Source organism: Gadus macrocephalus, chromosome 15 (assembly GCF_031168955.1).
Source record: "Gadus macrocephalus chromosome 15, ASM3116895v1".
Classification (NCBI taxonomy): Eukaryota; Metazoa; Chordata; class Actinopteri; order Gadiformes; family Gadidae; genus Gadus; species Gadus macrocephalus.
In genome coordinates this window covers 7326626-7344154 of record NC_082396.1, presented here as the reverse complement: position 1 = coordinate 7344154, position 17529 = coordinate 7326626, and the positions used below count along the sequence as shown (strand labels likewise).

The following is a 17529-nucleotide window of genomic DNA, read 5'->3' as shown; positions in this document are numbered from 1 at the left end:
CTTTCTATAGGGGGATACAGGTCTTTCTATATGGTGATGCAGGTCTCTTTATATGGTGAAACAGGTCTTTCTAGGGGATGCAGGTCTGTCTACAGGGTGAAACATGTCTTTCTATAGGGTGATGCAGGTTCGCTCAGAGGTTTGTGCGGAAGTAGAGACCAGAGTCCTCTGAGATCACGTCACAACAATGGCTGCCCATTTCATTGATAGACTAAAGTGAATTACGATACATTATAGCTTGCAATTATAAACATTGCCTGATAAATTCTCGTACTTATTCAACCATCGCAAGCAGTTCTGATAACTGAATCATCCAATTCAGCAAAGAAGTCCCTGCGGACATCCTAACTTGTAGTTTGTTATGAAGTCTGGTCTCCAGAACGATCCGTTATCCGGTTTTATGTAATAGCCTACAAACTTCTAAGGGGCGTTTCCTCACTTATTTCGGAAGAAGGGAAGCTTTACGTAAAGTCACATGAGAGCTTCCGAATCTCTGAGCTGTTTTGTAGGCGGCACAAGACCAGGTTCAGAACCAGGGTTTTGGGAGCATGAAGCGGTCAGCTGCCTTGCTCAGGGACACCTGGACTGAGCTGGGAGCCGGGATCAAACCAACAGCCCCAAGCGAGTGTGAGTGTTGACAGTATTGCCCCACCCACTTCACAAAACACACTTCCAAAAATTGAAAAAACATCTTTATTGATCAAATCCTCCATCAGAGGAGAAGACACTCATCATCATCATCATCATCATCCATCATCCATCATCTATCATCCATCATCCAGCCCGGTCAGTTGTGGGGGTGGAGCGGGAGTCTGGACTGCCTGGGCGTAGCGGGACGCTCGCGCTCCTTCACCTTCTTCCCTGCCTTCCGGCCCTCCTTCTTCTGCTGGGACAAACGGGTCAGAGGTCAAAACAGGGGTCAGACCAGGGGTCAGACCAGCGGTCAGACCAGCGGTCAAAGGTCAGCGTCTCACCTTGAAGAAGGGGATCCCTCCGTCCTTGCAGCAAACGTTCTCGTCGACGTACGAACTCTCGCTGACGATGCTCTCGGACATCTGCTCACCCTCCAGAGAGTCCTTCACACAGACGGGGGGAGAGACACACAGGTCAGACAGGTGGAGAGAGGCAGACGGGTCAAACAGGAGGAGAGAGTCAGACGGAGAGAGAGACGGGTTAAACCAGAAGCCCTTGTCTACGCACCATGCTGGCCGGGCCTCCCTGCTCCTGCTCCTCCTCCTCCTCCTTCTTCAGGGCGCTCCGCAGCGCCTCCTGCTGGTTCCTCAGCCCCTCCAGGAGCTCCCCTCTGCTCCTCAGCCGTTGCACCTTCAGGGGGAACACGAACTCCCTCCTCTGGGGGGTGGAGCCTGGGAGAGGGAGGAGCAGCTAATGAAACAACTGGAGGCCACACACTACGCTACAGCTACAATGTGGCTAACAGCAACCAACCCTGCTACAGTGTTCTACTAACCCTGCAACGGCGGCTAACTCTACGAGAGTATGGCTAACGGCAGCCAACTCTGCTACAGTGTGGCTAAAAGCAGCTAACTCTGCTACAGTGTAGCTGACAGTAGCCATAACTGCTACAGTTTGGCTAACACCAGCTAACCCTGCTACATTGTGGCTGAACATAGCGGCTATTATCCACGACACTAACAGCAGCTAACTCTGCTACAGTGTGGCTAAGAGCAGCTAACTGCTACAGTGTGGCTAACAGCAGCTAACCCTGCTACAGTGTGGCTGAACATAGCGGCTAACAGGAGCTAACCACTTACTAACTGCTTATACAGTACATTAATTGCGCCAACCTGTAGGAACATCCTGTCGTAGCTCCTCCTGCAGGAAGTTGTGCACCAGCTGGCGTCCGGTGTCCATGTGGTTCTGTAGCTCCTCCCTCTGCTTCTCTAGCCCTGCCCGGTCCATGGAAACACGCTCCTGGGTTTCTCGGGCCATTTCATTGGCTTGCTGCCGGTGTTGCTCCAGCTGTCCGGACTCCTGGAGGACCTTGGAGCAGTGGTCGTCCACACCCTGGAGACACACAGCGGGTAAGCACTAAGCTAGCCTAGCACCGAGCTAGGCTAGCACTGAGCTAGGCTAGCTAACGCGTCTACAACGGGTTAGCACCGAGCTAGGCTAGCAGACAAAAGATTGGCATTTGGATGTAGTCGCTAGTGGAGCTAGGGCTCCAGCCTACCTGCTGCAGGGCCTTGACGGCGGCTGAGGTCTGGCCCTGGAGGGCCAGCTCCTCCTGGGCCTGAGAGCCGACTCGCTCGGCGGCCCTGGAGGTCCAGGCTGAGTCCCGCTCCAACAGACCTGTGGGAGGGGAGGGGGGGGGGGGGGGGGGGGGGGGGAAGGACTTTAAATACAGTCAGAACTACCTGGATACCTGAACACTCACCCCTTGGCTATTGGACTGTGTCGTCTTAATGTTAAAACTATCCATGACACTGGTCATTAGTTGACCACGCTGACTGGGCAGTTCTCCTGTTTTGGGGGCAGTGTGAAAATTGTACGATGCTCGTACGACGCAATTCACGATCCACTTAGGCTACCGATACTTTCGGGAAACGGAGCCCTGGGCAGCTTCTTCAAGGTCGCCACAGACAAGTACTTCCAGATGGAGAAACTAGATCCTGAGGAGGACCCTCTGACGTGATGGAGATACCCAAAAGATGTTCCCACGTCTTTCAAAATTGGCCAGGAAATATTTGTGTATTCCTGCCACAAGTTTCTCTACAGAGCGAGTCTTAAGCACTAGTGGAAATAGTGTTTCCTGCTTGCGCTCATCTCTGAAGCCTGATCATGCCAACAGGCTGTTGTTTCTGGCAAAAAAAACTTTAAGCATGTGCCATATTCACCTAAAATGATTCTGAAGTTCAAGACAAGTTCATTTCAGTGAGTTCTTAGTATTATTGGCCAGGCCAGTCCTTCCAGCCTTAATCCATTACTGGATAATTTTACAGAATGCAATTCGTTGAGTGTTGTTTACAAAAAACGTTTATAAATTATGATAAAAAATGTGTCAGTGCACTAAAAACGAAAAAGTAACTTTAAGTTTATTTAATGCCGCGTTTCCACTGCAGGGTGCGGTACGGTTTGGTTCGCCTCAGTCCGGTAGGGAGGGGGCGGTATAGCCCAGCTCAGTTCCGAGGTCGTGTTTCCACCGCCGACAGTACCCTTTACGGTAGGCCGGATGTCGATCGCCGTAAGCTACGTAAACACCGTGACATCATAGCAGCGCGACACAGTGTAGCCGGCTCAAAAAAAACAATGGAAAAGTTGAACGCACGTCTTCCTCCCCAAGAATGCAGAGGAACGTCTCCAAATAATCGAGCAGCCCTAAGTATAAGTACTCCTAGTATTAGCACTCAGTAGGGGAGTCCTACCTGCGGTGGACTTCTGCATGGAGGAAACGCCCCCCTTCACCTCCTCCAGAGCCTGCAGGCCCTCCTGGCCGAGGAGGACCAGGGACGAAGACACGGAGCGACAGGAGGAGGAGAGGAGGTCCATCTGGTAGGAGGTACGCTCCGACACTCTGCTGGACCTCCTGCACACACACACACACACACACACACACACACACACACACACACACACACGTTAAGAGCTAACCCCTGTGCTTAAGGGGAGGTGAAGAGAGAAGGAGGAGGAGGACTGACTGTAGTAGGTCGGTGCGGTGGTTCTCCATGGGCTTCTCCAGGGAGGAGGAGGACTGGAGCAGCTTCAGGTAGCGTTTCTGAACCCACTACACCACACACACACACAGAGGGACACACATGACCACAAAATTAGGAACCTCATGAACATACCCACAAGGCCCCTCCCCCAGAGCCCTTCCTCCAGGCCCCTCCCTTCGACTCCTCCTTCCAGGCCCCTCCCCTCGACCTCTCCCTCCGGGCCCTGCCCCTCAAACCCATAGAGCCCTTCCCCCAGGCCCCGCCCCTTAGAGCCCTCCCTATAGCCTCCGCCCCTCAGACCCCTCCCTATAGGCTCCGCCCCTCAGACCACTCCCTCCAGGCCCCGCCCCTCAGAGCCCTCCCCCCAGGCCCCTCCCTCCGGGGCCCCGCCCCTCAGAGCCCTCCCTCCAGGCCCCGCCCCCCTCACCTCCAGGTGCTCCTCCTGCGCCTGGCGGATGTCCTCCTGGTGTTTGTGGAGCTCCGCCTGCATGGCGCCGATGCCCAGCGCGCTGGCCTCCTTCAGGTCCTCAATCTCTTGCAGCAGGAAACCCCGCAGCATCTCCCCACTCTTCTGCATGGCCTCCACCTGCAGACAGACAGATGTTAACACAGCGCCCCCTCCGTCCTGGAGGCCTCCACATTTAGACAGACAGGTGTTAACACATGACCCCCCCCTGTCCTGGAAGCCTCCACCTGCAGACAGACGGGTGTTAACACAGCGCCCCCTCCGTCCTGGAGGCCTCCACATTCAGACAGACAGGGTGGAAAACAGGGTCCCTTAGACCTTAATGAGGGAGAACAAGGTCAGAGGGGGAGAAGCAGGAGGAGGAAAAGAAGTGGAGGAGCACCTTTTGGACCAGCTCCCTCTGACCCTCCATGCTCTTGCTGAGGGAGGAGCCCAGGTCCTGGAGCGCCGACAGACCCAGCAGCACGTGCACCTGCAGCACCTCCTCCACGTCGCGCTGGCGCTCCTCCTGAGGGACACAGGGTCGGGTTAGGTCAGAGCGGCCCTGGGGAGGGTTACGGGGTCAAGGTCAGAGGTCAGAGGGCAGCCAAGCCTCACCAGACGCTCCAGGGACTCGTCCCTGTTCTGCAAACACAGCGCCTCCTGCTGACGGCGCCTCCCCTCGCTCTGGGCCGCGCCTTCTGACATCACCTGCCGGACTCCGCCCACCAGCGTCTCCATGGCGACCTGGGCCTGGCTCAGAGCCGCCTGGTTGATGGAGAGAGACTTCTCTACGGGCAGGAAGGAGTCAAACACACAGAGGAGTTAAACCTACGGGAGTTTACATCAGGCCGGGGTTAAAGGTAGACTACAGGAGGCTTGGGTGGGTAACCTGAAGGGAGGGGTCGGATCTTTTTCAAGTTTGATACTAAACATAGTTGAACACACCGAGTAAAACAGTGTTGAAAATAGGAGTTAGCATAGCTACACCCCCTGATTTAAGCAGTTTAACGTAGAGGAGGCAAACATTGACAGAGGAGGTAAACATAGACAGAGGAGGTAAACATAGACAGAGGAGGTAAACATAGACAGAGGAGGTAAACACGGAGGAGGTAAACAGAGGAGCTCACCAACGGCCTGGCTGTAGCTGCTGAACATGCTCTGCTGCCTGCCGCTCTGCAGGGCGATGCTGCTCTGCATGGAGCTGAACACTCCGTCCATCCGCTGGGAGAAGCTCTGCTGCACGCCACTGTTGTGCTGCTCCACCTGCACACCACACGGCCTCCGTCAGCTCCCCTCAATCTCCTTTTTATCCCTCACTACGTCACTCCCTCTGAGCACGCCATCACAGCAGGGGTCTTACCTGGGTCTTGCGGTCCAGTTTGTCATGAAGGCCGGAGACGTGGTGGGTGCTCTCCTGAGCCGTCGACAGCAGCTACAACACAGTCAACGAACACGGCGAGTTAACCTCAAGTTATTGGGTAGTTAACGTGAGAGGGGCGAGTCGTAGTTAACTGGTCTCACCTGGTCTGCTGTGTTGTAGAGGTTTTCCTGGGTGGAGGTGAGCGCACTGCAGACAAACCTCTCCTGCTCCAGCTCCTCCGTGGTCTTCTCCAGCCTGGAGACAACAGCAGTCAGCACAAGATCAGCACACCAGGACTACCCTGACGCACCCCAGGGTTACCCTGACCCACCCCAGGGCTACCAGGTCTGTGTGGTCTAGAGCCCCGACAGACCAGGTCCATGTGGTCTAGAGCCCCCCCAGACCAGGTCTACGTGGTGGTCCTGTTTCACGTTACCTCTGCTCCTTCTGCTCAAGATCCACAGTGAACTGGTCCAGACGGTCCCGCTGGTCCTCAAACAGCTCCGTCATCTGGAGGGAGACAGGGGTGAGACACCAGCGCTCCCAGGGACACAGACATGCAGGAAGACAGACACACACTCACGCAGAGAGACAGACAGATACACGCACAGGAGGACAGACAGATACAAGCACAGGAGGACAGACAGATACAAGCACAGGAGGACAGAAAGATACACGCAGGGAGACAGACACACACAGGGAGACAGACACACACGCAGGGAGACAGACACACGCAGGGAGACAGACACACGCAGGGAGACAGACACACACGCAGGGAGACAGACACACACGCAGGGAGACAGACACACACGCAGGGAGACAGACACACGCAGGGAGACAGACACACACAGGGAGACAGACACACACGCAGGGAGACAGACACACACGCAGGGAGACAGACACACACGCAGGGAGACAGACACACGCAGGGAGACAGACACACGCAGGGAGACAGACACACGCAGGGAGACAGACACACGCAGGGAGACAGACACACGCAGGGAGACAGACACACACGCAGGGAGACAGACACACACGCAGGGAGACAGACACACACGCAGGGAGACAGACACACACGCAGGGAGACAGACACACACGCAGGGAGACAGACACACGCAGGGAGACAGACACACGCAGGGAGACAGACACACGCAGGGAGACAGACACACGCAGGGAGACAGACACACGCAGGGAGACAGACACACACGCAGGGAGACAGACACACACGCAGGGAGACAGACACACACGCAGGGAGACAGACACACACGCAGGGAGACAGAGACAGGTTGAGAGACCTAGAGCCACAGGTAGAGAGACCAAGGAGACAGGTAGACATGTAGAGAGACATCGAGACAGGTAGAGAGACCTAGAGCCACAGGTAGAGAGACAGGAAGAGAGTCCAACCTTGCGGAGCTCCTCCTCCATGACAGAGATCTGTCCAGCGTACTCCCCACTCTGCTCGTCCTGCAGCGAGAGACGGGACACCATGCTCCTGGGGAGACCACACCTTCATGAGAACACCGCTTCAACATAAAAGCCCTCCTGGAGCCGACCCGATTTCAAAGTAAGAGTCCTTACTCGTAGCTCTCAGAGGAAAGGTACACTCCGTTCTTCTCCCGCGTGGCGGCGAGGTCTTTCTTCAGACGCTCAATCTCTTCTGTGTACTCCTGGAGAGGCCCCACACACACACACACACACATCAATACACCACCTCCATACATATACATCACCTATACATTAGGGATCGACCGATATATCGGTCGGCCGATATTATCGGCCGATATTCGCGGTTTTTACGTGTATCGGTATCGGCCGATATTATCGGCCGATATTCGCGGTTTTTACGTGTATCGGTATCGGCCGATACGCGGCTGATTTTCGCAGATTATTATTTATTTTTTTTACTTGTTCTACCTCACCTGTTTTTAATATTTGTTAAATATTGTTCATCTACTTGTTCTTACTTGTTCTACTTCACCTGTTTTTACTATTTGTTAAATATTGTTTTTTATATTGAAGTTCAATAAATGTTCCTTTAAAAAAAATAAATAAAAAAAAATAAATAAAATCGGCTCAAGAAAATCGGTATCGGCGTATCGGCTAAGGCTGATGAAAAATATCGGCATCGTATCGGCTCTAAAAAAATCGGTATCGGTCGATCCCTACTATACATACACACTAGCACATCAACATGTGTGGTAAATGTAGATGGTTAAGGGGAGGGGGCTCTCAATGTGGTAAATGTACATGGCTGTGGGGGCTTCTAATGTTCTAAATGCACAGGGAACTGCGTGAGGGGGCTCATCATATGTTAAATGCACAGGGCTCGCATGTGGTACCTTGATGAGGGTGCGTTTGGTGAGCTTCTGGTTGACCTCCGGTTTGTTCATGATGTTCTTGGCCCGGCTGGCGTACTCCAGGGTGCTCATGGTCTCCTAGATGGGGTCAAAGGTCAGCCATCAGCTGCCAACACAATGAAGACGAGTAATAATAATAATAATAATAATAATAATAATAATCTATGCTACGGCTAGTCTGTTGGCATGACATTAGCTGTCCCCGACAAAGAACTTTGTTAACCTAGCTACCCCAGCCTAGTTATCCTAGCCTGGCTAGCACAGCCTAGTTATCCTAGCCCAGCCTGGTTAGCCTATCCTGGCTACCCTAGCCTGGCTATCCCAGCGTACCTCCAGGTTGCTGGAGGAGGGCGACACGGTGGCGATGATTGAGGTCTTGGTGCGGCCGCCCAGCGAGTCCTGCAGGATGCGGGTCAGCTTGGACTCCCTGGGGAGCACAGACAACAGGGCGGTCATCACCATGACAACATCAACCCGCCCACCGTCATGTACTAGAACTAGCAGTAGTATTACCTGTAGGGTATGTGGGGACGTTTCTCCACCAGAGCGTTGATGACGCGGCCCAGCGTCAGCAGTGATTGGTTAATGTTTCCCGCCTCTCTGGCTCTCTTGTCCACCGCTCCCGAACGCCCGATGTTCTCGCTGCCGGCCAGGTCCACCTGAGAAGGAACAGGAGGATGTACAGTGGGGCTGTGTCCAGGAGGAGGTAGTGAGGCTGTCCTCAGGTGGAGGCACAGTGAGGCTGTACCTCTGCACGCGTGTGCAAGTGTGGTTGATAAATGAGGCCCAGGTGTTTACCAGGTTGAGCTTGCCGATCTTCACCAGCTCCTCCCCGTCCAGGTTCACCTCCTTCATGTGGATGGTGACGGAGAACACAGAGTGGGAGCGACTGCCGAGGGGGAGAGGAGACAGAGGGGGGAGGGGTTACAGCAGTCAGGTCAACGTGTATAGACCAGACAACACACCCGTACTACCAGGGACCCAGACCAGCGCGTCACCCGGACCAGCGCGTTACCTGGAGTAGGCGTTCATGAGGGTGGAGGCCGTCTTCCTCTTGGCCGACCCCCTCTTGAGGATCTGGTAGACCTCGTCCTTGTTGTGGACCACCACCTCCTCCAGGCCTTTCACCACCACCCCCCGCTGAAACACACACACACACACACACACCCCGTTACCCCACGCTGTAACACACCATCACCCCCCTGCTGAAACACACAATGTTACCCCACGCTGTAAGACACACCGTTACATCAGCCCCCCGCCCGCAGTAACACACACAATTACCCCCCGATCAGCCCCCGTTGAAACCCACACCATCACCACCCGCTGAAACACACACACACACACACACACACACACCGTTACACCAACACCGAAACACAAACTTACATCACTCTCCCCATGCTGCAACACACACCGTTATACCCCCCCTCCCTGTTACACACAAACACACACACACCGTTACACAACTCTCCCCCACTGTACCACCACCTTGTTGCGGGGGTCGTCGAACAGCTGCAGGCGTTCTGTGATGTCATCGCTGGTACTGAGCAGGTCAAACAGCTCCTCGTTGTAGATCTCAAGCAGAGACACCTTGACGGAGAACTCGGTGTTGTTCTCAGAGAGCTTCTCAAAAATCTGATGCAGGGTCCTGGGGATGATGCCCGCTTGGGGGTCCTGCACACACAGCCATACAGACGGACATGAGGTCAACAGCATGATTGGGTCCTGTAGAGGTGGTATGCAGCAGAGCCCTGCAAGACTCTAGTGGCAGTCGGGAGCCGGCCGGCTTCATCTCCTAAAGACCCCCAGCCTAAAACCACATCATGAGCCGACGTCGGCTGACCTCTCCATCCACGGGGAAGAGGCAGTACTGTGTGTTACCTGGTCCGCAGTATAAAGCATCTACAAAAACTCTGCATTGGGGGGGTTTAGGGGGTCCGTAGTATACAGTATTAGGGCTGTAACGGTACACGTATTTGTACCGAACCGTCACGGTACAAGCACTTCGGAGCGGAAGTCGGAGTTCCACCCGGACCGTTTAGCCAAAGTATACTACTCCGACTCTGTAATCCGACTCCGTAACTACGGAGACCCCTCAGCAGCTCTCCGTTGGGTTGTCGGATACGCAATGCAGTTCGCCGCCCGATCTATCATACATGTTGACAACAAACCATGTAAGCAGCAGTGTTGTAAATAAACTTCCAAAGCTTTTAAAACCTTATTTGGTGTTTCATTGGTCATTAAGGTGTAAAGTAAGCAATGTACAGAACGTAATTAAGGTGCAAAGTCAAACCGGAGAAGTGATTCCGGAAATTAATTTGTTAGAGGACCAATCAGAGCACTTGCCTTCTCCGTTGCATTGACCAATAGGTCCATGGCGTCGACGGATAGTTAAAAAATATTGGATGCTCTCCGGCTATGGAGAGGGCTCTCCGTGTCTACGTACAGCACTTTAACATGCACACGCTAGGGATGAGCAACGATGGTCGAATAGTCGGAGTCACGTAGAATATCGAATAATGAATGTGACTATCGTTATTTATTACACGGCTCCTCTCAATGCTGTTGAACGCTCCGTTGACTTGCATGGGCCTTCACAACTTCCGGTGGTGAATAGCGTCCTCGTTTGCCAAGCGACGTCAACGTCTTTGGCGGACTATTTCTCTGCTGATTAACACTACGAATGCTGGTAACAAATAAATTGTAAAAAGACACACCGTGTGAAGTTATTATTTTTGACGTGTCTAGTTCACCGTCATGCAGGCTGTGTTCAGTAAAATAAATAAATAAATAAATAGCGATCAGTTTTCGGCACATGTAGGTCTATCTGCCTAAGCCCACGTTGAAATAATTTTGATGTTGAACGTTGATGGCGCAGTTGTTGAAATAAACTAGAGCCGTCAGTTAAACGCGTTATTAACGGCGTTAACGCAAACCAATTTTAACGGCGTTAAAAAAATTATCGCGCGATTAACGCAAAACTTTTTTTTTTTTTTTTTCTTTGGCTCAAAACAAAGAAGCAGTAGCCTGACTGCTATGTTCAAATTACGTTTGTTCAAAGCAGTCGTTTAATTGCACTATAGGCTCTTTTTTTGTATCGTCCTGTTTTGATCAGTATATACCAATGTTGTTATCAATAAAAAATCATTTGCACAAGACAAGCCGATGCACTTCACCATGTTGATAAGAGAATTAAAATGAGAAGAATTATGGGACAAAAAAATCAAGGGATATTTAGAATAGAAAAAGAATTTGCGATTAATCGCGATTAATCGTGAGTTAACTATGACATTAATGCGATTAATCACGATTAAATATTTTAATCGCTTGACAGCTCTAAAATAAACAGATTGATTTCATACAAATCATAAAAGCCTCTCCCTGTGTCATTGTGTGTGTGTGTGTGTGTGTCCGAGGTGCGTGCCTGCGTGCGTGGGGTTCTTGATTGACCGATTTTCGAATATTATTTGAATACTTCTCAGCGAATATCGAATAGTATTTTTGACAGAAATGCACATCCCTAGCACACGCATTTGAAAAGCCACCGTCTAGGTGTTACCATCACTGTTGCTGTGGAAAAAAAAAACGAGCTGTGCAAACCCAGCTCACGACACTATTTCAACAACCCCTGTTTGGGAATTCAGAAATGCAAATGCCATAACCAAGTTTATTGGTGTTTTCATTGCTGCTGACTTAAAAACCAAGGTACGTACCGAACCGTGACTTTTGTGTACCGTTACACCCCTATACAGTATGTATAAGTACTCTGGTGGTCAGAAGTATACAGTACGCATCAGCAGTATACAGTATGTATAAGTACTCTGGTGGTCAGAAGTATACAGTATGCATCAGCAGTATACAGTATGTATCAGCAGTATACAGTATTCATCAACAATATACACAATGTATCAGCAGTATACAGTATGTATCAGCAGTATACAGTATGTATCCGCAGTAAACAGTATGAATCAGCAGTATACACAATGTATCAGCAGTATACACAATGTATCAGCAGTTTACATCAGTACCTCCTCCCAGGTGAACTGCTCTCCTTCGCTCCTCTCTCCCTCCATGGTGAAGGTCTTCCCTGTCCCAGTCTGACCATACCTGGGGAACAGGATGCACAACATCACACACTACATCATACCAATACACGTAACAGCACATCCCACACCACATTGTACCCAGACACACAACATGACACTAGAGCCCGACCGATATAGGATTTTTAAGGCCGATACCGATACGAATATTTTGTGATTAAAAAATCCGATATGCCGATATATCGGCCGATATATCTAAAAAAAAAAAAATCCAGAAACGCGCAACAAAACAAACAGATTTCCCTAACATTGGTTATTTGTAGTTATCCTTTAAATCCTTTTCACTCTCAACTAACACGTAACAACAGCAAAACTGGACATGGTAGTCATGAATTAAGTCATGCTTATCGACTTTAGAGAATTGATGGGGATGTTCTTTTAATTGTTATTCAAGCAATGTATGTCTTGTGACAGTTGCCAACTTACCATGAACACACTTGCACACATGAGCTGTGTTGGAAATCATTCCCTATTCACTCCCTCACTATTCCCTATATAGTGTTTATGATATAGTGCACTATATAGGGAACGAACAAACGAGAATTCGGACACTACGCTGAACATTTCTAAGCGTCATTTGCGTCAGTAAATGCGCCGGGTATTTGTGTGACGCAGACAGATGCTCCCACATCATGTAAACAAACCGGGAAATCCCGAGGAAAGCTGGAGCTTGTATTGATGTTGAATGCAACATTTCCTTGATCAAGTTTTTTTTATTAATTTTGAATATTACATTTTCTATGTTAACTCCCAATTAAATTGTTGACATCTCTAAACGAAAGCCGGAGACTCCATCATTAAATGTATTAGTTTTCGCGGTTATTCAGCTTCTTCTTCTACTCCGGAAGAACACTACCGCATTGCATTGTGGTATACGGAGTAACAAGTAGGGAACATCGTATGTACACTCAAATTTTAGTGCATGAAATTAACCACTGAGAATTCGAACACCACTGCAAAATGGCGAGCACCCTATAATGCACTATATCCGTGATAGGGAATGATTTCGAACACAGCTATGAACAACACCGATGATCTCCATCGATCTCCGTCATTCACTCTGCCTGAATCAGCGGGTTTGGGGCGTTAGAGCGCCCTCTGGTGGACAATTTTTTTTTTTTTAAATATTCATTTATCGGCCATTATAATGCCGATACCGAATAGTTTGAAAAATGCCTAATATCGGCCGATAATATCGGCCTGCCGATATATTGGTCGGGCTCTACATGACACACACACACACCACATCATACCAATGCCCAGAGTTCATGACATTACACAAGGCCGTCAACACCACTCACGCGAACACGGTGCAGTTGTATCCCATGATGACCTCGTCCAGGATGGGGCAGACCACGCCCCGGTAAACGTCAATCTGCTTCGCCGACTGGCCAAACACCTGAGAGAGAAAGAGAGAGAGTTACACCTGACACATAGAGCAAGAGAGTTACACCTGACAGAGTGAGAGAGAAAGATGGAGACAGACAGAGACCTGACACAGAGCGAGAGAGAGACCTGACACCAGTGTTTCCCATACATAGACCAATGTGTGGCGCAGCTCCACAGAAACAACAGACCTCCACAAATTGATTCAGCTTTTTTTTTTAATACGATTCTGAAATATAAATATTGTTTCGTTCATTCATCTCCCCGCACTCCACCTCCCTGTCGTCCTCGTTCGCACACGCACTCACAGAGACAAGCGCGCATACATGCCAATGGTGCGCAGGTATACACTACCAATTATTGGATCAACCCGCGTATCACTGATACATGTAATCGCACTGACAGCTGATTCACCCGCTCGTCCTCTCAACGCGCCTACAAAAGGAAAACCCGAAGCAGCGGGATATTTGGCACAGTAAAGACGGTCTGCGACATCTGGAGTTTACCAATGTGCGCTCAAACACACCTGCCCAAAATTATTGTTGACTCAGAAAAGATAACGTTAGCCTTATGAACTCAACCTTATTGCTATTGAACATCCCGCACCCCAGGTCAGCATAGACAACTTGGTAACGCAGCAAACAATGCGGTTAATGTGAAATGCGGTCATAGTTTAGATCGATTATGGTGTTAGACAGCCCGTTCTGCCGGCGATTTGAATTCGCTCTGCAGCCGGGGCTGGAGAGGAGCAATACATTGCTTTCTGTTTCCGATCCCCTTTTACTGGAGCCAATCACCAATCACCTTTTCCCCCTTGCGCGCTAATGGCTGGTTTAACACAATGACGACAGGGAAGCGATTGCTGCGAACATTGGTCAGATAGTTTGATGGACTATTATCATTTTTATATTGTTAAATGAGCAATCGCAAAATCCCCCACTCCCCCCCCCTGACACAGAGAGAGAGACTTGACACAGAGAGAGAGAGAGAGACAGACTTGGAGCCTGTAGGAGACAGACTTGGAGCCTGTAGGAGACAGACAGCCATATGTAGTGGTGCCTGGGTCCATCCCTATTTTGTAAAGACCCCAGACTCCTGGACCACATGGCCAATGGATCATGACCCCCCCAGGGGGACTTACCATGTCAAAGGTGTAGGTCTTCCTGGTTGCCTTGTCGTTGTGCCCCCCGGTCTTCAGGGTCACCTCCTTCCTGTTGGGCTCACAGTCCACCACGCAGGGAGAGCTCTTCCTCTCAGCGGCGTTGAACGGTCTGCCAGGAGGAGACCACAGAGATATGCTTTAGTTTCCGCCGTCTTCTCCCAGCAGGTACACAAGTAGGGCCTGCATTTCAGTCCCACGGTACCAACAAACATCGGCCCATCATAACCTACCCACTAGGGCTGTGAAAATCGCGACACTCAAAGCCACAAACCTGTCTCGCGGTGTGAGAAGGCAGAAGCACGACACGCCCTTTCTAACTCCCATTATCCTTTCAGTCAAGATCCAGCCACGTGATATGAGCCGGTTAACAGGGTTTCCGTTGTACGTTAATAGAAAAATTAAATGTCAAAACAAAATTGTATCTCTCCGGTCAAATTGTCAGATTGATATGAGCTAATAATCTGCCTAAATAATAGTCTGCGACGAGATGCACTCGCTGTGATGAAAGCGCCCCAGAAGTAGTGGTAGTAGTAATGGTAACACTAGTAGTAGTAGTGGTACTACTATCTATAGTAGTCACTGGAGGCTTCTCCAGTGAGGAGATGGAGGAAGATCCTCCTTAACATTTTTGAGGATAAAAAAATGTAGATTGTTCAGACTACAATAATGATTTAATGCCCTTAAATAGGACTACTTTAATGCCTTTGTATATGTTATGTTTGTTTCCCTGGATAAAGGGACATTAGCACCCCCTATCGCCTATTGACAATTACTTCAGGGAGGACGTTCCTCCCTCAGTCCCCATTGACTCCCATTAATTTCCCCGAAAGTGTTGGCGGCCGGTGAATAACATGGAGTTCAATGGGAGAGAGGAGGAAAGTCCTCCTCTGACTGGGTGTGACTAGCTAAGGGATCTGGATCCCGCCTACGTCTATTCACGAATAGGCTGAAGCCCTGGTTACGCTATGAACCAATAAGCAGGAGTCCTGGCTGTGGGGCAGCCCGGAGGGAGGGGTTATCCCCTCAATTCTATGCTACGAGAACCAACAAACCCGCTCAGTTGAATGCCTCGTTTCCACCGAGCGGTGTACTACTGTTCGTTGCGGCAGTCTGTTCGCTTATATTGACGTTTCCGTAGCCAGCGGCCGGGCAGGGCTGCCTGCGGACAGCCTGCGGAGCCCGCGACCGAGCGAGGAGGGTTGACTTGATCTATAAATGAACTCATTCTTAATTGGCTTAACACCATGACCAACATTCATAAACATCCACATTTGCCTCAAACAATGTTAGGCCTGCAGCCCATGTAAATAGTTGTGAAATAATGTTCTTGTTGTTCTTTGAAGTTTGAATTGCTTGTTACTCTGACCGTTCTGTTTGATATTGTGGAAAGGATGTTAGTGAATGATTCAGAGCATGAAGCATATTAAATGGTATACTTTTGGTATTGTGTCTCTATTTTTCTTAAAACAAATGTAGCTGAAAATAACATAGCCAAATTACAACCAATAGCTTTAGTCATTGAGGGAAATAATAGGCCCAGATTTTTTTATTTAGTTTTACAAATCAAGAGTAGGGCTGATTTGACTAATTGGCTTTGCATCCTTTCCTTCTGCCCTTGTAGTCCAAAACATGCTGCCCACCAGCTTTCAAAGTACAATGCTGCCACTGGTGGATTTGTATCAAATCACATAATTATCCCATCCTGCTATTTTGTAGTTCAGCAAAACACCCTGAAACAACTTGAGTGTCACATACGTATGCCACATAGGCCACGAACAGTGCAGGCAGGCTAATGGCAACCAAGCAAGCAGTCCTTTCTCTTTAAAAAACACCAGCCGCCACTGATAGTAGTAGTAGTATTAGTACTAGCTGTCGTAGTACTGGTAGTAGCCGAAGTAGTATTTGCTGAAGTAGCAGTAGTAGTAGTAGTAAAGGTACTAGCTGAATAAGTAGTAATGGAAGTGGTAGTATGAGCAGTAGTACTAGCAGCAGTAGTAGTAGTAGTAGTAGTAGTAGTAGTAGTAGTAGTAGTAGTAGTAGTAGTAGTGGTGGTGGTTAGCTTTAGTGATAGCCACATCAGTCTGCAGCGACGAGACAAATTGAAGATACGAATCGTGCTTAAACCGTAACCCCCCCCGGGTCCCAAGACTCCCCCAGTCCACCGATTAGCAAACAGACGCCCCCCGAGCAGCCTCACCTGCACCGTACCGCCACCTTGATGTTGCTGCCCCGCTCATCTCTCTTCAGACTCGACATGTTGACCCCTGGTTTCGATCCTGGTCTTGGTGCTGGTCTCGGTCCTGGTCCTGGTCCTTCTCGGTACTGCTGGAGAACAGAGACGTTGTATAACCGATTTTTTATCTCATTAGCTCGCTACGGCTAATAAACAATAACAGCCTGATGCTAGCTGAAAGAACCTCTTACCTGAACCGAACAAACGTCAACCCGGAGCGACAACTTGCGCGCTCTGCCGGTCCCACAAAATCAAACTGAACGTTCAAAAGTCATCCGACCAATAGCAGGACAGGACAGTGTACCGGCCGACGCCATTGGCCAGACGGGACTGGATTTTTTATGTGGTTAACAAGCTTTATTGACAAATTAAGGGAACACTACACAGAAAATTATAAAATTGTTTCGTTAGCCTCATAGCACAATTGCCTAAGTCAAATTGTAAGGTTATTCTTGTAATTTGCTTAAAAAATGCATGAATAAAATATATGATTTAGGCAGATAGCGATTAAGGAACGTTAAAAGTACTCCGGATTAGGTTATGGATATATAGCCAATGAGCCACAGTGAAGTTGGCCAAAATATGAATTAGGCAACCATGCTATGAGGCTAACGATTTGTATTACATTTGTAATTAAAATACAAATACAAGAGTACTAAAAATACCGTTAATTTATTCAAAAAATGCAATGAAGTTACTATAATAACGACAAATATAATACATATGTGTATGTATATATATATATATATAATTTGCTGTTATAATAGTGACTTCAATATTTTTTTATAAACTATTAACGGTAT

The 17529-nt window shown here is 49.5% G+C and overlaps 1 protein-coding gene across 5 annotated transcripts; it reads right to left on the bottom strand.

Moving 5' to 3' along the window:
• Nucleotides 1–675: 675 nt before the first annotated feature.
• kif11 (kinesin family member 11) lies at nt 676–17063 on the bottom strand. 5 transcript variants are annotated; one of them, XM_060074091.1, is made up of 27 exons: nt 16918–17063; nt 16691–16818; nt 14473–14602; nt 13247–13344; nt 11871–11949; nt 9328–9516; nt 8855–8979; nt 8638–8728; nt 8353–8498; nt 8170–8266; nt 7822–7917; nt 7061–7149; nt 6887–6974; nt 5919–5992; nt 5644–5737; nt 5483–5554; nt 5250–5385; nt 4738–4910; nt 4523–4648; nt 4102–4260; nt 3657–3742; nt 3384–3544; nt 2192–2310; nt 1806–2025; nt 1201–1364; nt 975–1076; nt 676–886 (listed from the first exon to the last, which is right to left on the bottom strand). In XM_060074091.1, exons 2-27 carry the CDS (start codon nt 16747–16749, stop codon nt 788–790), a joined length of 3072 nt encoding a protein of 1023 aa, XP_059930074.1. In that variant the 5' UTR covers nt 16750–16818; nt 16918–17063; the 3' UTR covers nt 676–787. The 5 variants fall into 5 exon arrangements, with proteins under 5 accessions (XP_059930074.1, XP_059930078.1, XP_059930073.1 ...); XM_060074095.1 differs by having other exon boundaries at nt 676–883; nt 9331–9516; nt 16918–17062; XM_060074090.1 differs by having other exon boundaries at nt 16691–16815; nt 16918–17053.
• Nucleotides 17064–17529: the final 466 nt, after the last annotated feature.

Excerpts from the sequence above, each read along its gene's own strand:
- kif11 (XM_060074091.1), bottom strand. The coding sequence starts at position 16,749 with ATGTCGAGTCTGAAGAGAGATGAGCGGGGCAGCAACATCAAGGTGGCG. Across the intron at positions 14,603-16,690 it reads AAGGTGGCGGTACGGTGCAG|ACCGTTCAACGCCGCTGAGA; the intron begins GTGAGGCTGCTC and ends TCCTCCTGGCAG. Across the intron at positions 5,738-5,918 it reads CTTGAGCAGAAGGAGCAGAG|GCTGGAGAAGACCACGGAGG; the intron begins GTAACGTGAAAC and ends TGTTGTCTCCAG.